Here is a 20,519-nt window from a genome sequence, read left to right as displayed (position 1 = left end):
AGCTGTATCTTTTGAAATATGGCATTTAGTAGTTAAGTTTGCAATGCTTTTGTTCCTTATTCTTAGGAACTTTGTGCCATGTTGATTAAGGATGGAGAGAAAGCAGTTTGATCATTGAATTTTTGAATGGGGTCCTTGCCATGTATAATGGCCAGAATTTGCAGTCTTTACCTAGAGTAGGCTGTGTTCCAAATGCTAGAGGGAAGAGAACTAATGTTTGATTGTATGGCCTTATGTCTGTTTTATGTAATCTTTCCAGCTATACTATGAAGTAGAGTTTGCCACTCCATGATGAAGAACTAAGGCTCAGAGAGGTTATATAATTTAGATGAAGCCACACAGCTTGTTATGGTGGAGTTGGGAGTTTAACTCAGGTCTCCATGACTCCACCTTCCATTTTTTATGCTCTATTCCAAATTTCTTCTTAGACTGGGGAACCCCAATGCCCATTCCAGTCAAGGGAGGAAGAATACAGGAGAGAAGGGGCTTTTGAGAACATGAGGGAGGCCCCGACTTTGGGGAAAGGGAGCATTGATGGCAGAATGAGAGAGTCGGGATTGAAGCAGGAATTAAAGGAACAGTTGGGAGTGGGGTGGAGTGGAGGAGTAACAAGACAAGGTGACGGATAACCTGAAATTGGAGAGAAAGGCCAGGATTGCTGCTTTTCATTCTTTTGCATCTTTTTTCTCCCTTTAAGATTTCTACTGAACAAGAATCCACCAAAAGGAAAAAGAACCAGAAAGGACCAGCAAAAACAAAGAAGTTGAAAGTTGAAAAGAGAGAAAGCAGCAAGTCTATAAGAGAGAAATTTGATATCCTTAGTATTGAGGTTTGTTGAAGTTTGGTTTTGTTTTAAACAAACTACCCGGGTTGCTTAAGTGTGTATATATTCTTCTTTCCCTCTTTCCTTCCTTCTTTCCTTCATTCCTTTCTTCCTTTGTATATATAGTGTATGTTTGTGTCTATAGAGATTCTTGTAGTTTGTGCTCAGAATTGAGCATTATTTCCTTCAATTATTAAACAGTGCCTGGGATCATGTATTGGTTTTTGGTTTATCTGTTTTTCTTTTTAGCTGCTGAGTCCCCCATCTTGCATGGAACTTATATTTTAGTAGATTCATAGGTTAGAACTGGCAATAACTTTAGCAATCATTCTCATTCTACCCTTTCATCATTGTGGAAAGTATATCTCAGAAAAGTGAAGTGGTTATTATGTTCCTTAAATTTTTATAAAACTCCGATATATGTTATAAAAAGAATAATAGTCAAATGATTCTGAAGGGCAAGATTCAGATTCAGCCTGCAGAAGTGTTTTGTTTGTCCTATATGATACTTTAAAAAGCAGTTGTTTAATTTGGTGCCAACATTAGAAAACTAAAAAATTTCATATAAAAACGTGACTTCTGGCTTCTAGTAAAAATATGAAATTGCCAACTACACAAGCACGCATTCCCTCGTGTTTGTAGTCCCCTGGAGCTGAGTAGTGGTTGCACCCTTTAGACCTGGCCTACACACTCCAGGTGGCCGTGGGCTCCACTGGCCTGCTTCCTTCATTTTGTTGCCTGCCAGGCATTTGAGTTTGGGTTGCTTGGAATAAGATAAAAGGCAAAAATGCCCTCCAGCACCATAGTGCTGTTAACACTGTTGTATGATTTAGACCTTTTACAGTGCTCAGTCGGATGTTTGATAAGCACACTGACTTATCCACATAGGTATTTCCTGTAGCTTTTGTATGTCCGAGTTGGGACTGAAAGCCAGACCCGCTAACCTCCCCAATCATTGTTCTCTTCCCTGTTGTACACATTTCCCCTTTTTCTCTTCTAGTCCCTGTGTGAGGGGATGCGGATTTTGGGTTGTGTGAAAGAGGTAAATGAACTGGAACTGGTGATTAGTCTCCCCAATGGCCTCCAGGGGTTTGTGCAAGTGACTGAAATCTGTGATGCTTATACCAAAAAGCTGAGTGAGCAAGTGGCGCAAGAAGAACCTCTAAAGGTGAGGGAAATCTGGATGAAACCTGTGACTGGAAATAAATTATTGCTGCACAAATAAATGTATAATTAACAACTGCTAAGTGCTAAGAAAGAAAGGTACAAGGTGCCATGAGAGTTTATAATAGAGGATTTTTTTTGTTTTGTTTTTAAATAAGGGGATTTTGACTTAGTCCAGGGAGTGTGGAAGGCTTCCCTGAGGAAAAGATGCTTGAGCTGCGGTCTGAAGGCTGAGGGTTTACTGTGTAAAGAAGGAAGGGAATCGAGCAGAAGGAGCTCGATACGCAGCAGAGAGAAGGCTACTGTGGCGAGAGCAGAGAGAGCAAGGGAGAGTGTGGTGTGGGATGGGGCTGGAGAGCTGGGTGGAGGCCAGACCATAGTTAGGATTGGTTTTTAATTCTAGAATCAATGGGAAGCTCTTGGAATATTCTCGTTGGGGTGAGTGACATGTAGACAGCATAGAGAAGAGATGGAAGAGGTGTGAGTAGTTGCCTAGAGACCAGTTAGGAGGCTATTGTGGTAGTCCAGGCTTGGAGATGGATGGCAGCTTGGGGTCAGGATTTACTGGGGACTGAGGAGGTAAAGTCAGTGGCTGGTGATGGATTCGATATGGGTGGTGAGGCAGAGAGAAGTGTCAGGAAGGAGTCCTAGGTTTCTGTTGAGCATGACTCGACAGTTGGCCATGCCACCGAGATAGGAAACCTTAAAAGATGTCCTGGGTTGGAAGAGAGGATCGTGATAGGAACTTTTGATATGCTGAGTTTGAGATGCAGTTGAGACATTCGGTAAACAGGTGATTCCAGAGCTCAGGGAAGTCTGGGCTAGAGTCATAAATGTGTGAGACTTCTTTGTGTGGGTGGTAATTGAAGCTATCAAGGGGGAAGAAGTTGCTTAGAGGGAGCAAATAGAGGGAGAAAAGACTAAAAGACTGAGCCTGGAGTAAATACTGTATTTCGATTGCTGAGTAGAAGGAGAGTTGCTGTCAGAAGAAGCAGGAGCGGCCAGAGAGAGAGAGAAGACAACCAGGAAATGAAGGGGCTTGGAAACCAGGGAGAAAATGTTTAAAGAAGGCAGGAGTGATCACCAGTGTTAAACGCTTTTTAAAGGTGGCCTACGAGAAAGACTGCAAAATGGGCTGGGTTTAGCGACGTGGGAATCACTGGTGATTTTCTTGGGAGAGAAAGTGGTGGGGTGAGAGAGGTGGGCCACAGATGCAGTGAGCTGAAGAGCAAGTAGGAGATGAAGAAGTGGAGACAGTGAATACAGACAGCTCTTCTGACAAGTCATTTTACATCTGCCCATTGTGTGGAGGTATTTGGAGGCCTTCTGCTGAGATTCAAGACTGTGACTCGGCCACAGACCCTTCTTCCTCTGTGGGCAAGTGGTTACTCTCTTCATCCGCCTTTTGGGTTCTTTAAGGTCTGAGGATGAAAAACCACTGAGCCAGATGTGAGCAGTGGATTCTTGCTTCAAGGGAGGGGTATGTATCACATCTTTCTCGTTTGTATTATGCAGGACCTGGCCCGCTTGCCTGAACTCTTCTCGCCTGGGATGCTGGTGAGATGTGTGGTGAGCAGTCTGAGCGTCACAGAGAAGGGCAAAAAGAATGTCAAGCTATCTCTGAACCCCAAAAATGTCAACGAAGTATTGAGTGCTGAGGCCCTGAAGCCAGGCATGGTACGGATCTGGGCTCAGGGAAGAGGAGTAGACGATGTGCCTTCCCCCTGCCCTGCCTCCTGGGGAGTGTCTAGACCGCCTTTCCTTCAGCTTAACTGTTACACATGGGCGTGGGTCTTTTCCTGGGAAGTCTCCAGGATGCTTTGGGTACTTAATGGAAATTGAAGACTTGAACCTAATCACGTTACCTGGGAGGGGAGGAAGTCCAAAATTTACTAGTGGCAAAAAAAGTGACTCTAAGCATCCTTATCAGAGGATTTACTACTGCTGAGAAGAAGTTCCTGGAAGTGCCTTACTTACCAAGACTTCTTCACAGATGAAGTCTTTTTCAAGGGCCATCTGGCATTTGTGGGGAATGCTTGAGGGCTGCTCTCTGGAGCAAGAGACAGGGTAGACAGGGCAGTTAGTCTGTCAGCTGCATTAGTGGCTGGCCCGCTCCTGAGTCTCCCAGTCCTGTGACCTAGCTCAGAGCCTGCAAGTCCAGTAGGTACAAAACAGTAAGCTACACTCATATAAGCGCTCTTGTAAATTAAGGGAAGGAGAGCAATATGATCTTGTAAACGTTCAGTTAGAAGTGGTGGAGTTTGAGACAGGCCCTGGAAGTTGTGTAGAAATGGGAGTAGAAGTAAACCAAATTGTAGGAAGTCGACAGGTGTTGAGAGCCTGCTGTATGACAGGTGCTGTTTTACACACGTCGTCTGAGGAAATTCTCACAGCAGCCCTGTGAGGCAGATAGATATCACTGTTGGTATGTTTGAGAAAATGCACTCAGAAACGTTTAAATGACTTGCCAAGGATCAAATAGCTAGTAAGCGTCAGAGCCAGATTTGAATGCCGCACTGCTTCCCATGAAATCTAAAGGAGGTTGGCAAGATTATTTTTTGATGTCTTGGAGGTCTTAGAAAAGACATGATGACAGCTAGAGGGGTAGTTCTGGATTCTCACTAGTCATGGTGCTGGGGGATGACCTTGCGGGGCCATCTGGTTTCTCTCTCTTTGAGTAACATAAAGGTCTTTCCTATCTTCTGAAAATTCTCCAGGGGAGAGACCTCTCTGTCATTCGTTATTCAACTGTGTACGACACTCCTCACTGTCTGGAAACCATAAGATCCTTCAAACTCTGGGAGAATTCAAGTTAATATCTTTCCCTTTTCTATCTTCTAGTGGGATTGAGGTTTAAAGTGAAAATTGAGGGGAGTCGGGTAGGATTATGGGATGATGTTGAGATTGATGGTGGCGGCATTCTCCTTTGGTTGTGCATGTTTGCTGTGTGTCCCGTTACCTCGACTTTTGAACTTTTTGGAATGCTTTCTCTTCCTTCAGCTGCTCACAGGCACCGTGTCCAGCCTAGAAGACCATGGCTATCTAGTGGACATTGGTGTTGCTGGGGCCAGAGCTTTTCTGCCACTGCAGAAAGCGCAGGAGTATATCCGGCAGAACAAAGGTGAGGGGAGGAAGAGGGGCCAGTGCGTGATAGTGAGGTGGTGTATATGGAGATTATATATAAATGCCACTTTGGTGAGTAAAATGACTGACTGGTGAGCCCGAGGCTGTTTGGTTTTGCTAAAATGAGTGGTTAATACAGCTGATAGAAAAGGGAAGATGTATGAAGGGCCAGGGTATCTCTCACCAAGATCTGATGGATCAGTTTCACTTTTTCTCACCTAGAAGATTCTACTGAAATTTGGGCCCCCAGGGCCTCTGAACCAGCATTCTCTTGCCTCACTGAGATTTTCATATTTTTGTGGGGGAATTGATTCTAGATCAGTTAGGGGCACTTCCCTCCCTTCTTGTAGTTGGTCCCTTAGAGATTAGGAATGTGGGGAGTATTATGTGGTAGCTGGGCAGGTCGCCATGCATCCTTTCAGGTGTTGCTTGAGCCCACGTTAAAGGTCCTTCTCATGGAGGTATTTTTCCTTTTTGGGGCTGGGCTTGCAGGTGCTAAACTGAAGGTGGGCCAGTACCTGAACTGCATCATTGAAGAGGTAAAAGGCAGCGGAGGAGTTGTTAGTCTGTCTATTGGTCATTCAGAAGTTTCTACTGCCATTGCTACTGAGGAGCATAACTGGACCCTTAATAACTTGCTGCCAGGGCTGGTAGTTAAAGCCCAGGTACAGAAGGTAAGCCATTCATTGTTACTACTGTTTTCTAAAATAACAGTACTTCTTATTGAAGTAGTACCTGCACACAGTCTAAAATTGTGCCATCTAGTAAGGTAGCCACTGGTCACATGTGGCCATTGAGCGCTTGAAATGTAGCCAGTACCACATATTGAAATGGTCATACGTTGGATATACTGATAGACAACATTTCACGTGTGTTGTCATAACTTGTTGCTGGAGGAGTTACTTTGTGACTCCACTGGGAGAGAACTCTTGTAAGCTTGCACTTGGTTTCTTTCGGACTGTTAAATAAACTATTAAAATAAATTTCACCTGTTTCTTTGTAGTTTTTAAAATGTGACTGCTAGAAAATTGCATGTGTGGCTTAGATTTCTGTTGGACAGATCTTCTCTAAAAGATCAAATAGTATTAGAAGACTTTTAATGAAGAACTGTTTCATCCCCCCTAACCCCCATCTTTAACTCTGTTAGTTTATCTTTTGAAATTTACCTCTGTATTTCTAAGTAATTAGCCTCTGCTGTCGTCTCTTGGTTTATCAGTTGTAGGCATTGAGTTGTAACTTCTTATCACGGTAGATAAGACTTGGCTCTCTTGATTTTCCCTTCCCTTCCCCAACCTCCCAGCAGTGGCATATTAAAACTTTGATTAAATCAGTATTCAGTATTTAAATTAGGATGACTGTGTACATATTGTGCACTGTTGAGCTAGGTAATATAATATGACTTTCTTGAATAGCTTTTTTTCTCTGTTGTTGATAATCAGCTTTGTTTTAGTCATTTACCAAAATGTATTCCTGCTTATCAGTATTTCTTCACACATCCTGTAGTTATTTTCCTCTCACTACAATTTTCCGTGTTTTCAAACCCTTTAAATAGTCTCTTAGTTACTTTTTTTTCCGACCTGGAGTCCTTTTTACTGTCCTCCTGCTCCAGCCTGGACTGGTTGCTCTGTAGAGCTCCTGCAGAGCTGGTGTGCTGGGACTTCCCTTCTGTGTTATCCTGGATCCTTCGCCACTCTCTTGTACTGGAGCCTTCTTTGATTCCATGTATTTCTCTTCTTTAATTTGCTCCCTCATTTTAATGTGGCACATTCTTCAGAAGCATCCTCAGAAAGGTACGTGGGAGGTTAATTTCTTGACCTAGTGTGTTGGGGATCCCCAAGACCACTCCCAGGTTGGATGATTCACTAGGAAGACTCACAGGACCCAGCATAGTGGTACTGACAGCTGTGATTGATTGCAGTGAAAGGAGGCAAAGCAAAATCAGCAAAAGGAAAGCCCCATGGAGTGAAGCCCAGAAGAAACGAGGCACAAGCCTCTGAGAGTTCTCTCCCAGCAGAGTCACAAAGGGTGTACTTAATTCCTCCAGCAACAAGTTATGACAACACATGTGAAATGTTGTCTGCAAGGAAGCTCATTAGAAACTCTGCCTGGGGGTTTTTATTGGGGCTGGTCACGTAGGCACCCTCTGCCTGGCATCTACCAAAATCCAGACTCTCAGAAGGAGAGTGAGTGTTTAACATAAGACAGATTGTTTGCACAAACAGGTTAAGTACAGTGAGCTGCTCAGTTCTGGGAGTGTTGGGAACGGAATCTAAGTTCCCACCCACCAGCCGAGGGCCAACCTCGCAAGCAGGCTTTTCTAAGGAGCTCAGTCTCCCGTTGGCTATGTTAACTCTTTTCTGCATACCTACTATGTCTGAAAACGTCTTTGTTCTACTCTTACGTGTGGTTGGTAATTAGGCTGGGTTTAGAATTCTAGGGCAAAGGTAACTCGGAGTTTTGAAGTCTGTATTCCCATTGTCACTGGCCTCTGTTTGTGTTGAAAAGTCTGATTTTATTTTGATTCCTCCTCTTTGTATATGTTTTTTCTTTTTGGAAGAGTTCAAGGAGCTTGTCTTTATCCTTTTTACTTTAAAATTCCATGATGATGTGCTTCACTCTGGCTCTCTCTCCATTTATTTGTGCTAGACTCCTGCAATCCAGAAATGCAGATCCTTCAGTTCTGAGAAAGTTTCTTGTGTTGTTGTTCTTTTTCTCAATTTTTAAATTGAGATATAATTCATATATAGTTGTAGTAAGATTCACCGTTTTGAAGTGTATCGTTCAGTGGTTTTTTTAGTGTATTCACAAAGGTGTGTAAGCCATTACCACTATTTAATTCCAGAAGATTTTCATCACCCCAGTAAGAAAACCTGAAACCACTGGTGGTCACTCTCCACTCCTCCCTCCCTCTAGCTCCTGGCAACCACTGATGTACTTTTTTGTCTCTAGGTTTGCCTAGTCTGGATATTTCCTATAAATGGAATCATGCAATATGTGGTCTTTTGTGTCTGGTTATGTGACTGAGCATGTTTTCAAGGTTCATCCATGTTGTGGCATGTGTCAATGATTTATTCCTTTTTATGGCTGAATGATATTCCATCACATGGATATAGCACATTTTGTTTGTCCATTCATCAGTTGGTGGACATTTGGGTTGTTCCTACTTTTGGCTTTTGTGACTAATGCTGCTATGGAATCCATGTGTACGTTTTTGTGTGGACATGTGCTTTCATTCCTGTTGGGTGTAGACCTAGGAATGGAACTGCTGGGTTACATAGTAACTCTACATTTAACTTTCTGGGGAACAGCCAAAGTGTCTGCACTGTTTCGCATTCCCACCCGCAATGTAAGGGGTCTAATTTCTCTACATTCTCACAAACACTTGTTCTTGTCCTTCTTTTATTATAACCATCCTAGTGGGTGGGAAGTAGTACCTCATTGTGATTTTGATTTGCATTTCTCTAATGATTAGTTATGTTGAGCATCTTTGCGTGGGCTTATTGGCCATTTGTGTATATTCTTTGGAGAAATATTTATTCAAAAGTCTTTTGCTCATTTTAAAATTAGGTTGTCTTTTTATCGTTAAGTTGTAAGAGTTCTTTATATTTTCTGGATCCTAGCCCCTTATCAGATCTTGTTTTTGTTTGTTTTAAAGTATAATTTCCTCTTCTTTTTCTGTAATTCCTGTTAATATGATGTTAGGCTTCATGGATTAATTCTCTAATTTTCTTATCTTTTCCTCTATTCTTATCTTTGTTTTGATATATGCATGCATTTGTCTATATCCTACCTTCTGGGAATCTCTCAACTTTAACTTCCCATTCTCTGTTGAATTTTAGTTTTGACTGTCGTACTATGAGTGAGGCACTGAAAAACTCCTAGGAAGTCTGCGTGCCTCGGTGGGACTTGCTGACTGGCTGACTTCACTGTCAGGATCTGGAGCTAGCAGACTTTCTCTGGGCAACCTCCAAATATCATTGTTAGAAGTCTCCTCTGGCATATTAGATTTCTCTAGAAAGGATCTACTGACTTCCACCCAGGAGGGTATAAATAAGCCTGACTGCCTGAGACCAGGTGGGAGAAAGGGGCTGGATGTCTCCGTGTCTATATCCATACGACATTCAGAATTTTTCTTTTTTTTTTTTTTTTTTTTTAAAGATTGGCACCTGAGCTAACAACTATTGCCAATCTTTTTTTTCCCCCCTCCTGTTTTATGTCCCCAACCCCCCCAGTACATGGTTGTATATCTTAGTTGCAGGTCCTTCTAGTTGTGGGATGTGGGATGCCACCTCACCGTGGCCTGAGGAGCAAGGCCATGTCTGCACCCAGGATCCGAACCCTGGGCCGCCACAGTGGAGCGTGCGAACTTAACCACTCGGCCACGGAGCCGGCCCCCAGAATTTTTCTTAATCCACATTTTCAGTGTTTGCACTCTTGCTGTGTTTTGAGTCTGGTACCATTTTCCTGGGGAATAACTCTCCCATTGCGTGTGGAGATAGGAGAGGGGTGGATCTATAAGGTGAGAAGAGGACCTTGGGATCTGACCTAGTTTCCCTGATTTCAGTCATCTACCTCATTGCTCTCTTTTGAGGTGCTTCTCATCTCTAATTCCTTGGCTTTTGGGGTCTCTGCAGGGTGAACTGGCCCGCTCATGGTCAGTATCTCCCTTTTGCAAGCACTTGGATTTTACCTTCTTAGTCTGGGCAAATCACCAAGTTAGCAATAATTTGTATAAGTTATCAGGCTGGCAGTTCCCCGAGGATCCTTGTACAAAGCGCCCTCCATCCCTTTGGGAAGTCCTGAGGGTGGGAGGGCTGATGTCCTGTCGATCTGGAAGGGGGTGAGCTTACTGAATAAAGAAGCAGGCAGTGCCAGGAGTTGTTCTGCCACTTAATTTTATAGGAAGAAAGATTGATATAGTTCAGCTGGGGGAAGAGAGAGACGGTTATCATGGAAAATGTGGCACTGAGTATGAACAGCATCTCTCACATTCTTGATTCCTTCAGACATATGTTTTTCATAACTTGTTCTGTTTATTTCTAGGTGACTCCGCTTGGCCTTACGCTAAACTTCCTCTCATTCTTCACTGGCCTGGTTGACTTTATGCACCTGGATCCCAAGAAAGCTGGAAAATATTTCTCAAATCAAGCAGTAAGAAATGTTGCTCCTGTCTTTTCTTTTCTTGATTCCAGTGTGTCCCAATCCAGTAAGACAGCTAGCTACAGGGCAGGTCCTAGGGCTGCCTGTGGACAAGTGTCAGAGAGGAGGTGAGGGCAATAAGAAGTGTTTTGGAAGGACCTCAAGAAACTACCAGTGGTTAAAGAAGAAGCCCGTGGAGGAGAAGGCAACGTTTAGTTTTTATTTCATATTCTTTTATATAGTTTGATTTCCTTTTTTGATAGTGAATCTTTTGCTTTTATAGTTTAAAGTGATGTATTTTTTTATTTTTTAATTTTGTCTAAAGATTGGCCGTGAGCTAACATCTGTTGCCAATCTTTTTCTTTTTCTTTTTCTTCCTCTCCCCAAAGCCCCTCAGTGCATAGTTGTATCTTCTAGTTGTAGGTCCTTCTGGTTCTGCTGTGTGGGACGCCAGCTGAGCATGGCTTGATGAGTGGTGCTAATTCCATGCCCAGGATCCAAACCAGCAAAACCCTGGGCTGCCAAAGCAGAGCACGTGAACTTAACCACTCAGCCATGGGGCTGGCTCTAAAGTGATTTAGAAGAATATTTAACATAAGAGAACTACATATATGTTTAAATAGGAAAATGTGGTTTAAAAAGTGGTGTGAGTAATATAGATCCAATTTTGAAAAAAAACTTTAAAAAGAGTACACCTGGTTAAGATACTGGAAGATTATGCCATCAAGTTAATAGTGATTTAACTCTGGGTGATTTTTCTACCCTTATCTAATATTCAAATTTTCTACAATGAATATGGATTTTGGGAAGAAAATCCCAATATATGTTATTCAGAATTTTTAAAAAATCCTGATATGATTTTTTTTTCTGTTCGTTTTTGTTTTTAACAGTAATGCATGCTAATGGAAGCTATAGAGACTTTTTTTTAAAGTAAAAATAAGGTTTTTCACCACCTAGTGATAATATTATTAACATTTTGGTAAATCTCTTTCTAGTCATTTTTTTCTCTCTGTAGTTGTATTTGCAGAACTGAGACATTTTACATGCTTTAACCTTGCAGTCAGAGCAGGCTGTTCTGGTGTTTCCAATGAGCTCTGATGTAGTGGTGCCAGTACATGGTTTCTGTTGCATATGAGTTAGCCTCATGGTGTTGAGGGGACGCTGGTATATTTTTCCTGGCCTTGAGTAAGCTTTGATTTAGTTGGACATAGTCCCTCTGGAACACTTTGTTTGAATTTTTGCATGCTGTTTGCACAAGCCGGTTTTCGTGCTTATGTCCACAACCTGGTCAGCACATGGCGAGTCTTAACCTCAGAAAGTCTGCTGCAGGTGCCTTGTCTCCTGTCTGCCTCCTCCTGCTCATTTTGCCTTTTCCCTTGTCTAGGTGCGGGCCTGTGTCCTCTGTGTCCATCCTCGGACCAGAGCTGTGCGGCTGAGCCTGCGTCCCGTCTTCCTGCAGCCTGGGCGCCCCCTCACCCGGCTCTCTTGCCAGCATCTGGGAGCTGTGCTGGATAACGTTCCTGTCCAGGGCTTTTTCAGCAAGGCCGGGGCCACCTTTAGGCTGAAGGATGGGGCTCTGGCCTATGCCCGGGTAAGGAGGCTCTTTGTTTTGTCAGGGATCTTATCACTAGAAGCTTTTGGGACTCATGGGTCCTCTTCTGCTTTCTTCATCCCTTGGTATCAGTTTCCTATTTCTGAATATCCCCAAGTGAGGCAGACTGTTCACAGGGACTAGAACAGTGTCTATTTGTTATGTTAGGATGTCTTAGAATCAGTTTGACATGTTTGATAACTAGTCAATAGTAGGTACAAGAATGAATTAGGATCTACACCAGGGCTTGGCAAAGCTTTTCTTTTCTTTCTTTCTTTTTTTTTTTGGCTGAGGAAGATTTTCCCTGAGCTAACATCTGCTTCCAGTCTTCCTCTTTTTGTATGTGAGCTGCTGCCACTGCGTCACCACCGACACGAGTGATGTAGGTCAGCACCCAGGAACCAAACCTGGGCCACCTAAGTGGACTGTGCCAAACTTAACCACTAGGCCCCCAAGGCTGGCCCAGCAAAGCTTTTCTTAAAGGGCTGGATGGTACATATTTTAGACCTCTGGGCTATACAGTCTGTGTCCTAACTACTCAACTCTGTTGTTACAGCCTGAAAGTAGCCATAGACAGTATGTGAATGAATGGGCATTGGTGCGCTCCAGTACAGCTTTTACAGCCATGCGTTGTTTAGCAACAGGGATATTTCTGAGAAATGCGTTGTTAGGCAATTTTGTTGTTCTGTGAACATCATAAAATGTACTGAAGGGGAACAAAATTTGTCACCCCAAAATGTATCTCTTTAACATGAAGATTATTTTAGGCTGATTATTTTTAAGAAACAAAAGACTCAGAAAGTTTTTCTTATTACCTTTCCTTAATGCCTTAAAAGAATTCAGATAAAAAATTCTGCCTCAGTTAGGGGTTACCAGAGGAGAAGGAGGTTGGGGGTGGGCATAAAGGGTAAAGGGGCACATATATATATGGCGACTAACAAATAATGTACAACTGAAATTTCACAATGTTATAAACTATTATGACCTCAATAAAATAAAATTTTAAAAAATTCTTAAAAAAAAAATTCCTGTCTCAAGAAGCAGGCTATCACCTTAGCATGACATGAACTAGATGGTAGACAGGGAGGAACCTAGAAAAGCATATTTGTTTGGCTCCCCTCTGTGTTCTGTTTCTGTGTGGCCAAACACTTGTTTTTCACACATGTGCTCCTTTTTACCTACCTCTGATTTGCCTGCCTTTCCTTTGAAGTCTCTGACTCTCCCCACTGCCAATATGTTCTTTTGTCTTTAGGTGAGGATGGTATTTGAGATGAAGGCTTCTGCCATTTTGGCGAGTTACTTGGTTTTTCTGAGTTTCTCCCATGTATGCATGTTATTCAACTTCTCTTTTTCTTCTGTTAATCTGTCTCATGTCAATTTAATTCTTAGATCAGCCAGAAGAACCTAGAAGGGTAGAAGAAAATATCTTCCTTCCCTACAGTACCCAAACCTAGATGATATAGCCTCCTACACACCTAGGCTACATGGTACTAATCTTATGGGACCACCGTCATATACGCTGTCTGTCATTGACCAAAACATCATTACGCAGTGCATGACGGTATTTGCAGAAATAGGCACTGACTTGTGAGCTTTAATTTACTGACCCATGATCTAGAGTATCCTCTGACCTTATGGAGATTCTATGATAGTAAACACCAGTTTTTTAGTTAGAGGAATAACAGGTAATCAGAGTACTGTTTTTATCATAGGTGATAAATGTGTTGTGTCATCTTGGTGTACTTTGATGTCTGATTGCCTCAGATCTGTTGTCTCTTGCTTGTCCTTAATCACTTGGTACTTCGTAGCTCAGCCATCTCTCCGATCCTAAGAATGTCTTCAATCCTGAGACCTTCAAGCCAGGGAACACTCACAAGTGTAGAATCATCGACTACAGCCAAATGGATGAACTGGCTTTGCTGTCTCTGCGGACGTAAGTCTGTCATTAACACGTGTGGGCTGTAGAGCTGTGCTGCTGGGCAGGTGCAAATTCACACTTTCTCCTGGCCTGGCCCTGGGAGGGTGTCGTTTCTTGCCAACGTGATTGCAGTAGCCCTGAATTTTAGGCAGCCTCTATCCTACTGCATTTAATCTTGTATTTTTCTTTTGTTTTAGGTCTGTTATTGAAGCTCAGTATCTTAGATATCATGACATTAAACCTGGGGCATTGGTAAAGGTAAGGCCTCAAACATATAGTTAGTTACCCTCCCAACTTCAGACATTCTTTAGTTCACAGGTTAACGGTCAGCTTGTTAGTCCTCGTGTGAGCACATTTAAAGTCATGTTCCTTGTCTCTGCCTGCTAACTGGAATTTCTTTTTCTTCCCTTGGATAATTTGTAATTAATTTTAAGGGAAGGTCTTACTCGCACCACCCAACAACACAGAGGCAGTAGGTCATAACTCCTGGGATTTGATGGTGTTTTTTTAGACCAGGTCAAAAATTAGTTCTGTGATAATTGAGCTACCAAGGATATTAGTAAGAAGCCAGTTCCAGTGGCCTCTCCAGGCCAATCATTTAGCCCTAGTTGAGCAGCTCCTCTTTATATGCAGAGTTCATTCCTTAGAAGACATAGTCCCTTCCTTTGGAGAAGGTACTGGTAAGGGAGACAAGACATGCTCACACAAAAAGAGGTGAAGGTTGCCATAAATAAACCCAATTGCATCCAGATCAGTGTAGGGTATGTGCTTTACCCCTGTGAGATCTGGAATAACTGGCACAGTTAGCCCAGGAAGCTGGGCTTTGAAAGAGGGGTGACGTGCTTTGTTTTAAGAGCTGGAGGAAAGAGCATGCTTGAGTCATCATGCCATCTTTTCTTTGGACTCACCAGGGCACGGTACTGACCATAAAGCCATATGGGATGCTGGTGAAGGTGGGTGAGCAAATCAGGGGCCTGGTACCTCCCATGCACCTGGCTGACATCCTGATGAAGAATCCAGAGAAGAAGTACCGCACTGGGGATGAGGTCAAGTGTCGGGTGAGCCTCCTGAAGGGTCTCTGGTGGGTTTTTGACCACATGGGAAGAGAGTAGTGCTTCTCAGCTGAAGTTTCTGCCTTTTTCCACTAAATGACCTTAACATCTGCAGTGCTGTGCCTGGCATTGGGAGGAGGAAGCTGAGTCCCTGCTCTTGAGAATTATGTAGTATAATTGAGAATTAAAATATCCATAATGAAGAGAGCCAGGCCAGTGTGTGACCTTTTGCCACATGGTTTGGTGCAGGCTCCATGCTGTAGTCATACCTCAGAAAGGGGAGGTGAGGGTGGGCTGGGGCAGAAAGGATCACTGATGATATATATCAATGGCAACTATCGTGTAATGTGTGCTCTGTGCCAGTTACAGTGCTAGGCATGGGACGTGCATTATTTTATTTAATTCATAAGACGGCCTTATAGAGTAAGAACAGTTGTCCTCATTTTTCAGGTGGGGAAATTAAAGCTTAGGGAAGCCAAGTATCTTGCCTGAAGTCACACAGCTAATAAATGGCAGAACCAGTTTTCAAATCAGCTCTATATGACAATGATGTCTTCTTGATTTCTGGCAGCGGTGGGACTTGAACTAGAAAGGATGGGTAGGATTTGGAAGGTTGAGGAGGAGTAAAGGGTGTGCCAGGCACAGAAATAACCCAGACAAAGCTTCCAGAACTTGAGTGGTTTATAGCAAAGGCTTGAATCCCAAGAGAAGCTTCGTAGTTGTGAAGATTAAGTGTGATAATACACAGTGCTTAGCATAGGGCATAGTGTGTGTAGGCATTCAGAATGTTAGATTTTCTTATTGTCGTTTTATCTCATTACTATTGAGTCAACAAAGATATTGATTATCCCTTTGTGCAAAATTTTATAGTAGTGGGGTCAGGAGGTTAGAAATGGAGGGATTTCTCTGCCCTCAAGGAGATGACCTCCTGAGGGATGAGAGATGGTTGGCTCTCTCAGTCTTAGTTTGTAGCTAATATTCAGCAGTATTGAGGGGGTAAATTGGTTTAGTCATTCATTCTGTTGGACGAGATGCAGGTGGTCTAGGAGGGAGCTAAGGCAGCGTAGAAGTGAGATAATGAGTGTCACTGCAGGCCCGGGGGGGTGATTTATGGGAGGAAGTAGATTTGAAATAGAGGTGAGCACTCTCTAGATTGTCATCCAGCAGGATGCAGGGAGGATCTGTGGCTGAAATTATTCTCAGAGGGAAGAGCAGGTTCTTAGAGACTATGGCCCCTGGGTTAGGGGGCTGTGGAGACTACCAGCTAGTGGCTCTCTTGGTAATGGTGACTTGATGACAGCCAGTATCCTTTCCCTAGGTTCTGCTTTGTGACCCTGAAGCCAGGAAGCTGATGATGACCCTGAAGAAAACCCTGGTTGAGTCCAAACTACCTGCCATTACCTGCTATGCTGATGCCAAGCCTGGTCTGCAGACACACGGCTTTATCCTCAGGGTCAAGGACTATGGCTGCATTGTGAAGTTCTACAATGATGTGCAGGGACTAGTGCCCAAGCATGAGCTCAGTGCCGAGTATGTCCCTGACCCAGAGAGGGTCTTTTACGCTGGCCAGGTAACCCTTTCCGTGGACGAGCTCCTACCCTTAGTGACCCCATGAACACAGATTTGAAGTAGTAGGAGGGCTACTGTTTAAGGGATAAGGAAGACAGCATGTGGGGCAGTGGGCCTGAGCCAGCTAAGCAGAGGAGATGGGAACAGAGTAGAGAGAAATCCTCAAGGGGGTTCAACGGAAGCCAGTAAGCTAATGAACCTCAGGCCCACAACCTGAAAGCAGTCTTTACCTATAATACGCTGGTGTCCGACACATCAGAAAGTGTTCTGGGGCCACTGTCACCACAAGGGGGCACTGCCATAAAACTGGTGAGCCTGGGTCTGTCTAGGAAAAATAATTTTTTAAAACTTGGGTTTATACCAAAAACATTCATTCATGTCTTCCTTTCACCCAAAAGGCTGACTTGTGGGGATTGTGTGCAGCTCGTGGTACGTTTCTTTTCACTGCCTTCTGATCTGATCCAGGGTCTTGGTGGAGCTCCCAAGGCCTCCGCAGTGCTCATGGAGGGCCCCTCTCTGCAGGGCCTGACGGGCCTGCTGGGAGGAGTTAGCCAGGCAGGCATGGTTTCTCACCAGGTGGTGAAGGTGGTGGTGCTGAACTGTGAGCCGTCCAAGGAGAGGATGCTGTTGTCCTTCAAGCTGTTGAGTGATTCAAAGAAAGAGTGTGCTGGACACAATCAGAAGAAAAGAAGAGCTGTTAATGTTGGGCAGGTACCTGGACTTCTCCAGACAAGTTATTTTAGTTTACAGTGGCAGAGAGCAGGGTGCTACTGACACATGGGGTCCTGGAACCCGTGGAGGGGAAAGATCAAGGTAGCTAGCAAAGATTCTGGGACTGGAGAGTATTGAGTTTCTTGAGAGATGATGTCATATATGTTCTTTCCTATGTGTCAGAACCAATGGAAGTTGTCTAGGAAAGGAAAGTTCTGTTGTGGTATGGCTTTTCGGCAGTATCCTGCTGCCCTCTTTCCTCTCTGGTCCCTAGGGCCAGCCTGCAAGACTGTCTTTCCTCTGGGACCCAGTGGAGGGACTTGGGAGAGGAGTGACGTGAGCGCACAGATGGGTCCTGGTGTGGCGCGGGTGTGCATGCATGTTGGGTCCTTGAAGGGTGGTGTGGGGTGTGGAAGAAAGCTGCTTCTCTGATCTTGACCTCTCAGTCATCCCTGGTGCTGGAATTTGATGCCTCTGGTCTCCACCTGACCCAGATGAGGTTGCTTTCTGCTCAACACAAGTGCTATTTTTTGTCTTTCTCTTTTCTGGGTAGTTGATGGACGTGAAGGTGTTAGAGAAGACCAAAGATGGGCTGGAGGTGGCTGTCCTGCCCCACAACATTCCTGCTTTTCTCCCCACACCTCATCTGTCAGACCATGTTGCCAACGGCCCACTGTTGTATCACTGGCTCCAGGCTGGCGACACCCTGCACAGAGTCCTGTGTCTGAGCCAGAGTGAGAGACATGTTGTATCCTTTACTGGTATCTGGGGAGCTGTGGGCCCTGGCGGCTCAGGCTCTGCTCTTAGTTGGAAACTCCATGGGAAAAAGTCAGCTATTTGACTTCGGAAATACCTCCATAAAACCGAACCAGTGGCCAAGCCTGCACTTTCCATCTATTCTTCTGGTGGAAAGTAGGAACAGGATTGAAGTGCTGCCAGCAGATACTGGTGGTAAGGGCAGAGTGGGAGTCCAGGGTATTGGGGAGGCGGCAGTGTGGCCTGCCAGGCCCAGGAGGCTATTCCCAGTAGCACGTCTAGCCTTCTTGCACTCAGTGCTTGCCCCTTGAGCTGGAACAGTGAATAAGGTAGCTGTGGTCCTCCTCCTTTCTTTCCCCTTTTTCTCCCTTCCACCCCACTCCCCCCGCCAGGGGTTGGTTACTTTGAAGATGGGGACAGTGGAGGGTTGTGTCATGGCAGATCCAGCTGCCAAGCCACAGGGATGAACCGTTCCCTGTTTGGTTCCCTCCAGTAATCCTGGAGATGAATTAATAAGGAAAGGAATAAAACAGTGGTTCTCAAACTTACGTGTGCATCAGAATCACCTTCAGGGCTTATTCAAACACAGCTTGCTGGGCCCACCCCAGAGTTTCTAATTTCAGTAGGTCTGGGCGTGGTGCTCAAGAATTTGCATTTCTGACAAGATCCAAGTGATGCTGCTGCTGCTGATCTGCACACTTAGAGAATCCTGCAGGAGATGGTGGAGAGTGGAGAAAGGAGATGGGAGAGATGGACATTTCCTCAGTCCTTTCTGGGACATTCCTTAATGAGGTGCCACTAGCTCCTTTGCAGGAAACCAGCTTTGGTCTCCACAGTAGAAGGTGGCCAGGATCCCAAGAGCTTCTCAGAAATCCATCCTGGAATGCTGCTCATCGGTTTTGTGAAGAGCATCAAGGACTATGGTGTGTTCGTCCAGTTCCCCTCAGGTCTTAGTGGACTGGCCCCCAAAGCTGTAAGTTCAGCTCCATGCACAAAGGCCTTTGAGGAGACAACAGAGTCGGGGAACCTGAGGGTGGTGGGAAAGAGCAGGATGCTTTGATCCTTGAACATTTGTCAGGGGCGTGATATAGGAGCTGAGATTCAGTCCTCGTTCCTCTTGCCCAGTCCTGTGTCCTGGCTCAGGGCTGTGTCCTCCTGGAGAAAGGGGCACCTTTTCTACTTCATTCTACAACATTGGGTAGGCAGCTGGTGACCAAGAAGGCTTTATTCTCCACTGTGGTGATACTGAGCTTGTTTTTTGTACTCAGCATGTTTAGACATGGAAATTGATTTTCCCGAGCAGCTGTGTACAGGTTTTGTAGCTCTTGGAATTTTTGAGGTTTTAAGGTGCCAGAATACCCTTCAAATTATTACCTCCCCCGTCCATGTCATTGAATCATAACTTTTGGACTAGAAAAGATCCTAGCAATTGCATAGTTGAACCCTCTCTTATGCCTGCTGAGTAAACTGAGACTCAGAGTGGGGAGGAATCTTACCAAAGTCAGTGTAAGACAGTGGTCCGCAAATGGCTTCTCTCTCATTCCTGCCACAGATAAGTCCTAAATGTTTCTTCCTTTTCAGAGGGCTGTCTCCCTGATGTTTTGCCTGGGCAGATCTCATTTACGTCTCCTGCCAGAACAATTTTGAAAATGGGAACAGCGGGGAGGACCTCAGAAAAATGCGTAGTGAGGATTGCCATTCGGTGTCAAAGACATGGACAGTGAGGTGTCCCTCTGGCTTGCCATTAATGTGCCTTCTCGGCTACGTGCCCTCTAGAAGGCTGGATTGGGCAGCCAGGGCCTCTCCTATATTTTTATGGAAGGAGAGTAGAGTTTTACTTAGGACTGGGGGGAACTTCCTGGGTCCCATCTTCCCCCTCCCGCACTCTATTTTGGGTGCATTAAGTGGGTTGTCTTAATAGGAACTTCCTTTGCTTTCTCCATTTTCTGCCCATTCTTCCCGTCAGATCATGAGTGACAAGTTTGTGACCTCCACAAGTGACCACTTTGTCGAGGGGCAGACAGTGGTTGCGAAGGTGACCAACGTGGACGAGGAGAAGCAGCGGATGCTCCTGTCACTGCGGCTCTCGGACTGCACCCTGGGGGACCTGGCTACCACCAGCCTCCTCCTCCTGAGCCAGTGCCTAGAGGAGCGGCAGGGTGTGCGCAGCCTCATGAGCAACCGAGGTGGGGGCAGGAGGGCAGAGGATGAGGGTTGGGTGGAGAGTGTGTGTTTTAAGTAATGCCTGTCTGTTCTGATGAGTTGTTGGGCTTCCCAGAATTAAAAAAAAAAAAAAAATTGGTAAACTTTTTAATGGGAGTATGACCTGCAGAAGGTACGCAAATCATTAAGTGTACAGCTCAGTAAATGTTTATAAAATGAATGCCCTTGTTTAACTACCACCCAGATTCAGGTAAAGATCATTACCAGCATCCCAGACCCCTCTGTGCTCCCTCCCAGTCCAGAATCATAATTTCCCTTTGTTCTGTGGCCTCAGGTTTGCATTTGTTGTGGAATTTATTCACTGCTTCGCTTTTGTTTTTTCATTCAGCACATTTATCTGTGGGTCATATGTGGGTGATAAAATGCAGCAGGGACTTGCTAAAACACTTCGTGAGGGCTTATTACTCTGACCCTCCTAAGCTTTGAACCATTGTGTAGGATTGCTGGAAC

General features: G+C 44.5%; 1 protein-coding gene across 4 annotated transcripts in view; it reads left to right on the top strand.

The window, feature by feature from the left end:
• Nucleotides 1-20,519, top strand: part of PDCD11 (programmed cell death 11) — a 43,958-nt gene that overhangs the window by 2,201 nt on the left and 21,238 nt on the right. For all 4 annotated transcript variants that reach the window (NM_001309513.2, XM_001499491.7, XM_070224139.1 and 1 more), the window contains 15 exon segments: nucleotides 698-829; nucleotides 1,824-1,991; nucleotides 3,503-3,664; nucleotides 4,988-5,108; nucleotides 5,603-5,784; nucleotides 10,154-10,261; nucleotides 11,634-11,840; nucleotides 13,649-13,773; nucleotides 13,956-14,016; nucleotides 14,670-14,816; nucleotides 16,129-16,380; nucleotides 16,956-17,090; nucleotides 17,644-17,838; nucleotides 18,649-18,819; nucleotides 19,813-20,032. In NM_001309513.2, the coding sequence (NP_001296442.2) occupies nucleotides 698-829; nucleotides 1,824-1,991; nucleotides 3,503-3,664; nucleotides 4,988-5,108; nucleotides 5,603-5,784; nucleotides 10,154-10,261; nucleotides 11,634-11,840; nucleotides 13,649-13,773; nucleotides 13,956-14,016; nucleotides 14,670-14,816; nucleotides 16,129-16,380; nucleotides 16,956-17,090; nucleotides 17,644-17,838; nucleotides 18,649-18,819; nucleotides 19,813-20,032 (2,386 nt within the window).

The sequence above is a fragment of the Equus caballus genome, chromosome 1, assembly GCF_041296265.1.
Source record: "Equus caballus isolate H_3958 breed thoroughbred chromosome 1, TB-T2T, whole genome shotgun sequence".
In the NCBI taxonomy this organism is placed as follows: domain Eukaryota; kingdom Metazoa; phylum Chordata; class Mammalia; order Perissodactyla; family Equidae; genus Equus; species Equus caballus.
Note: the sequence above shows the minus strand (reverse complement) of the source record. Positions and strands in the feature narration are given on the sequence as shown.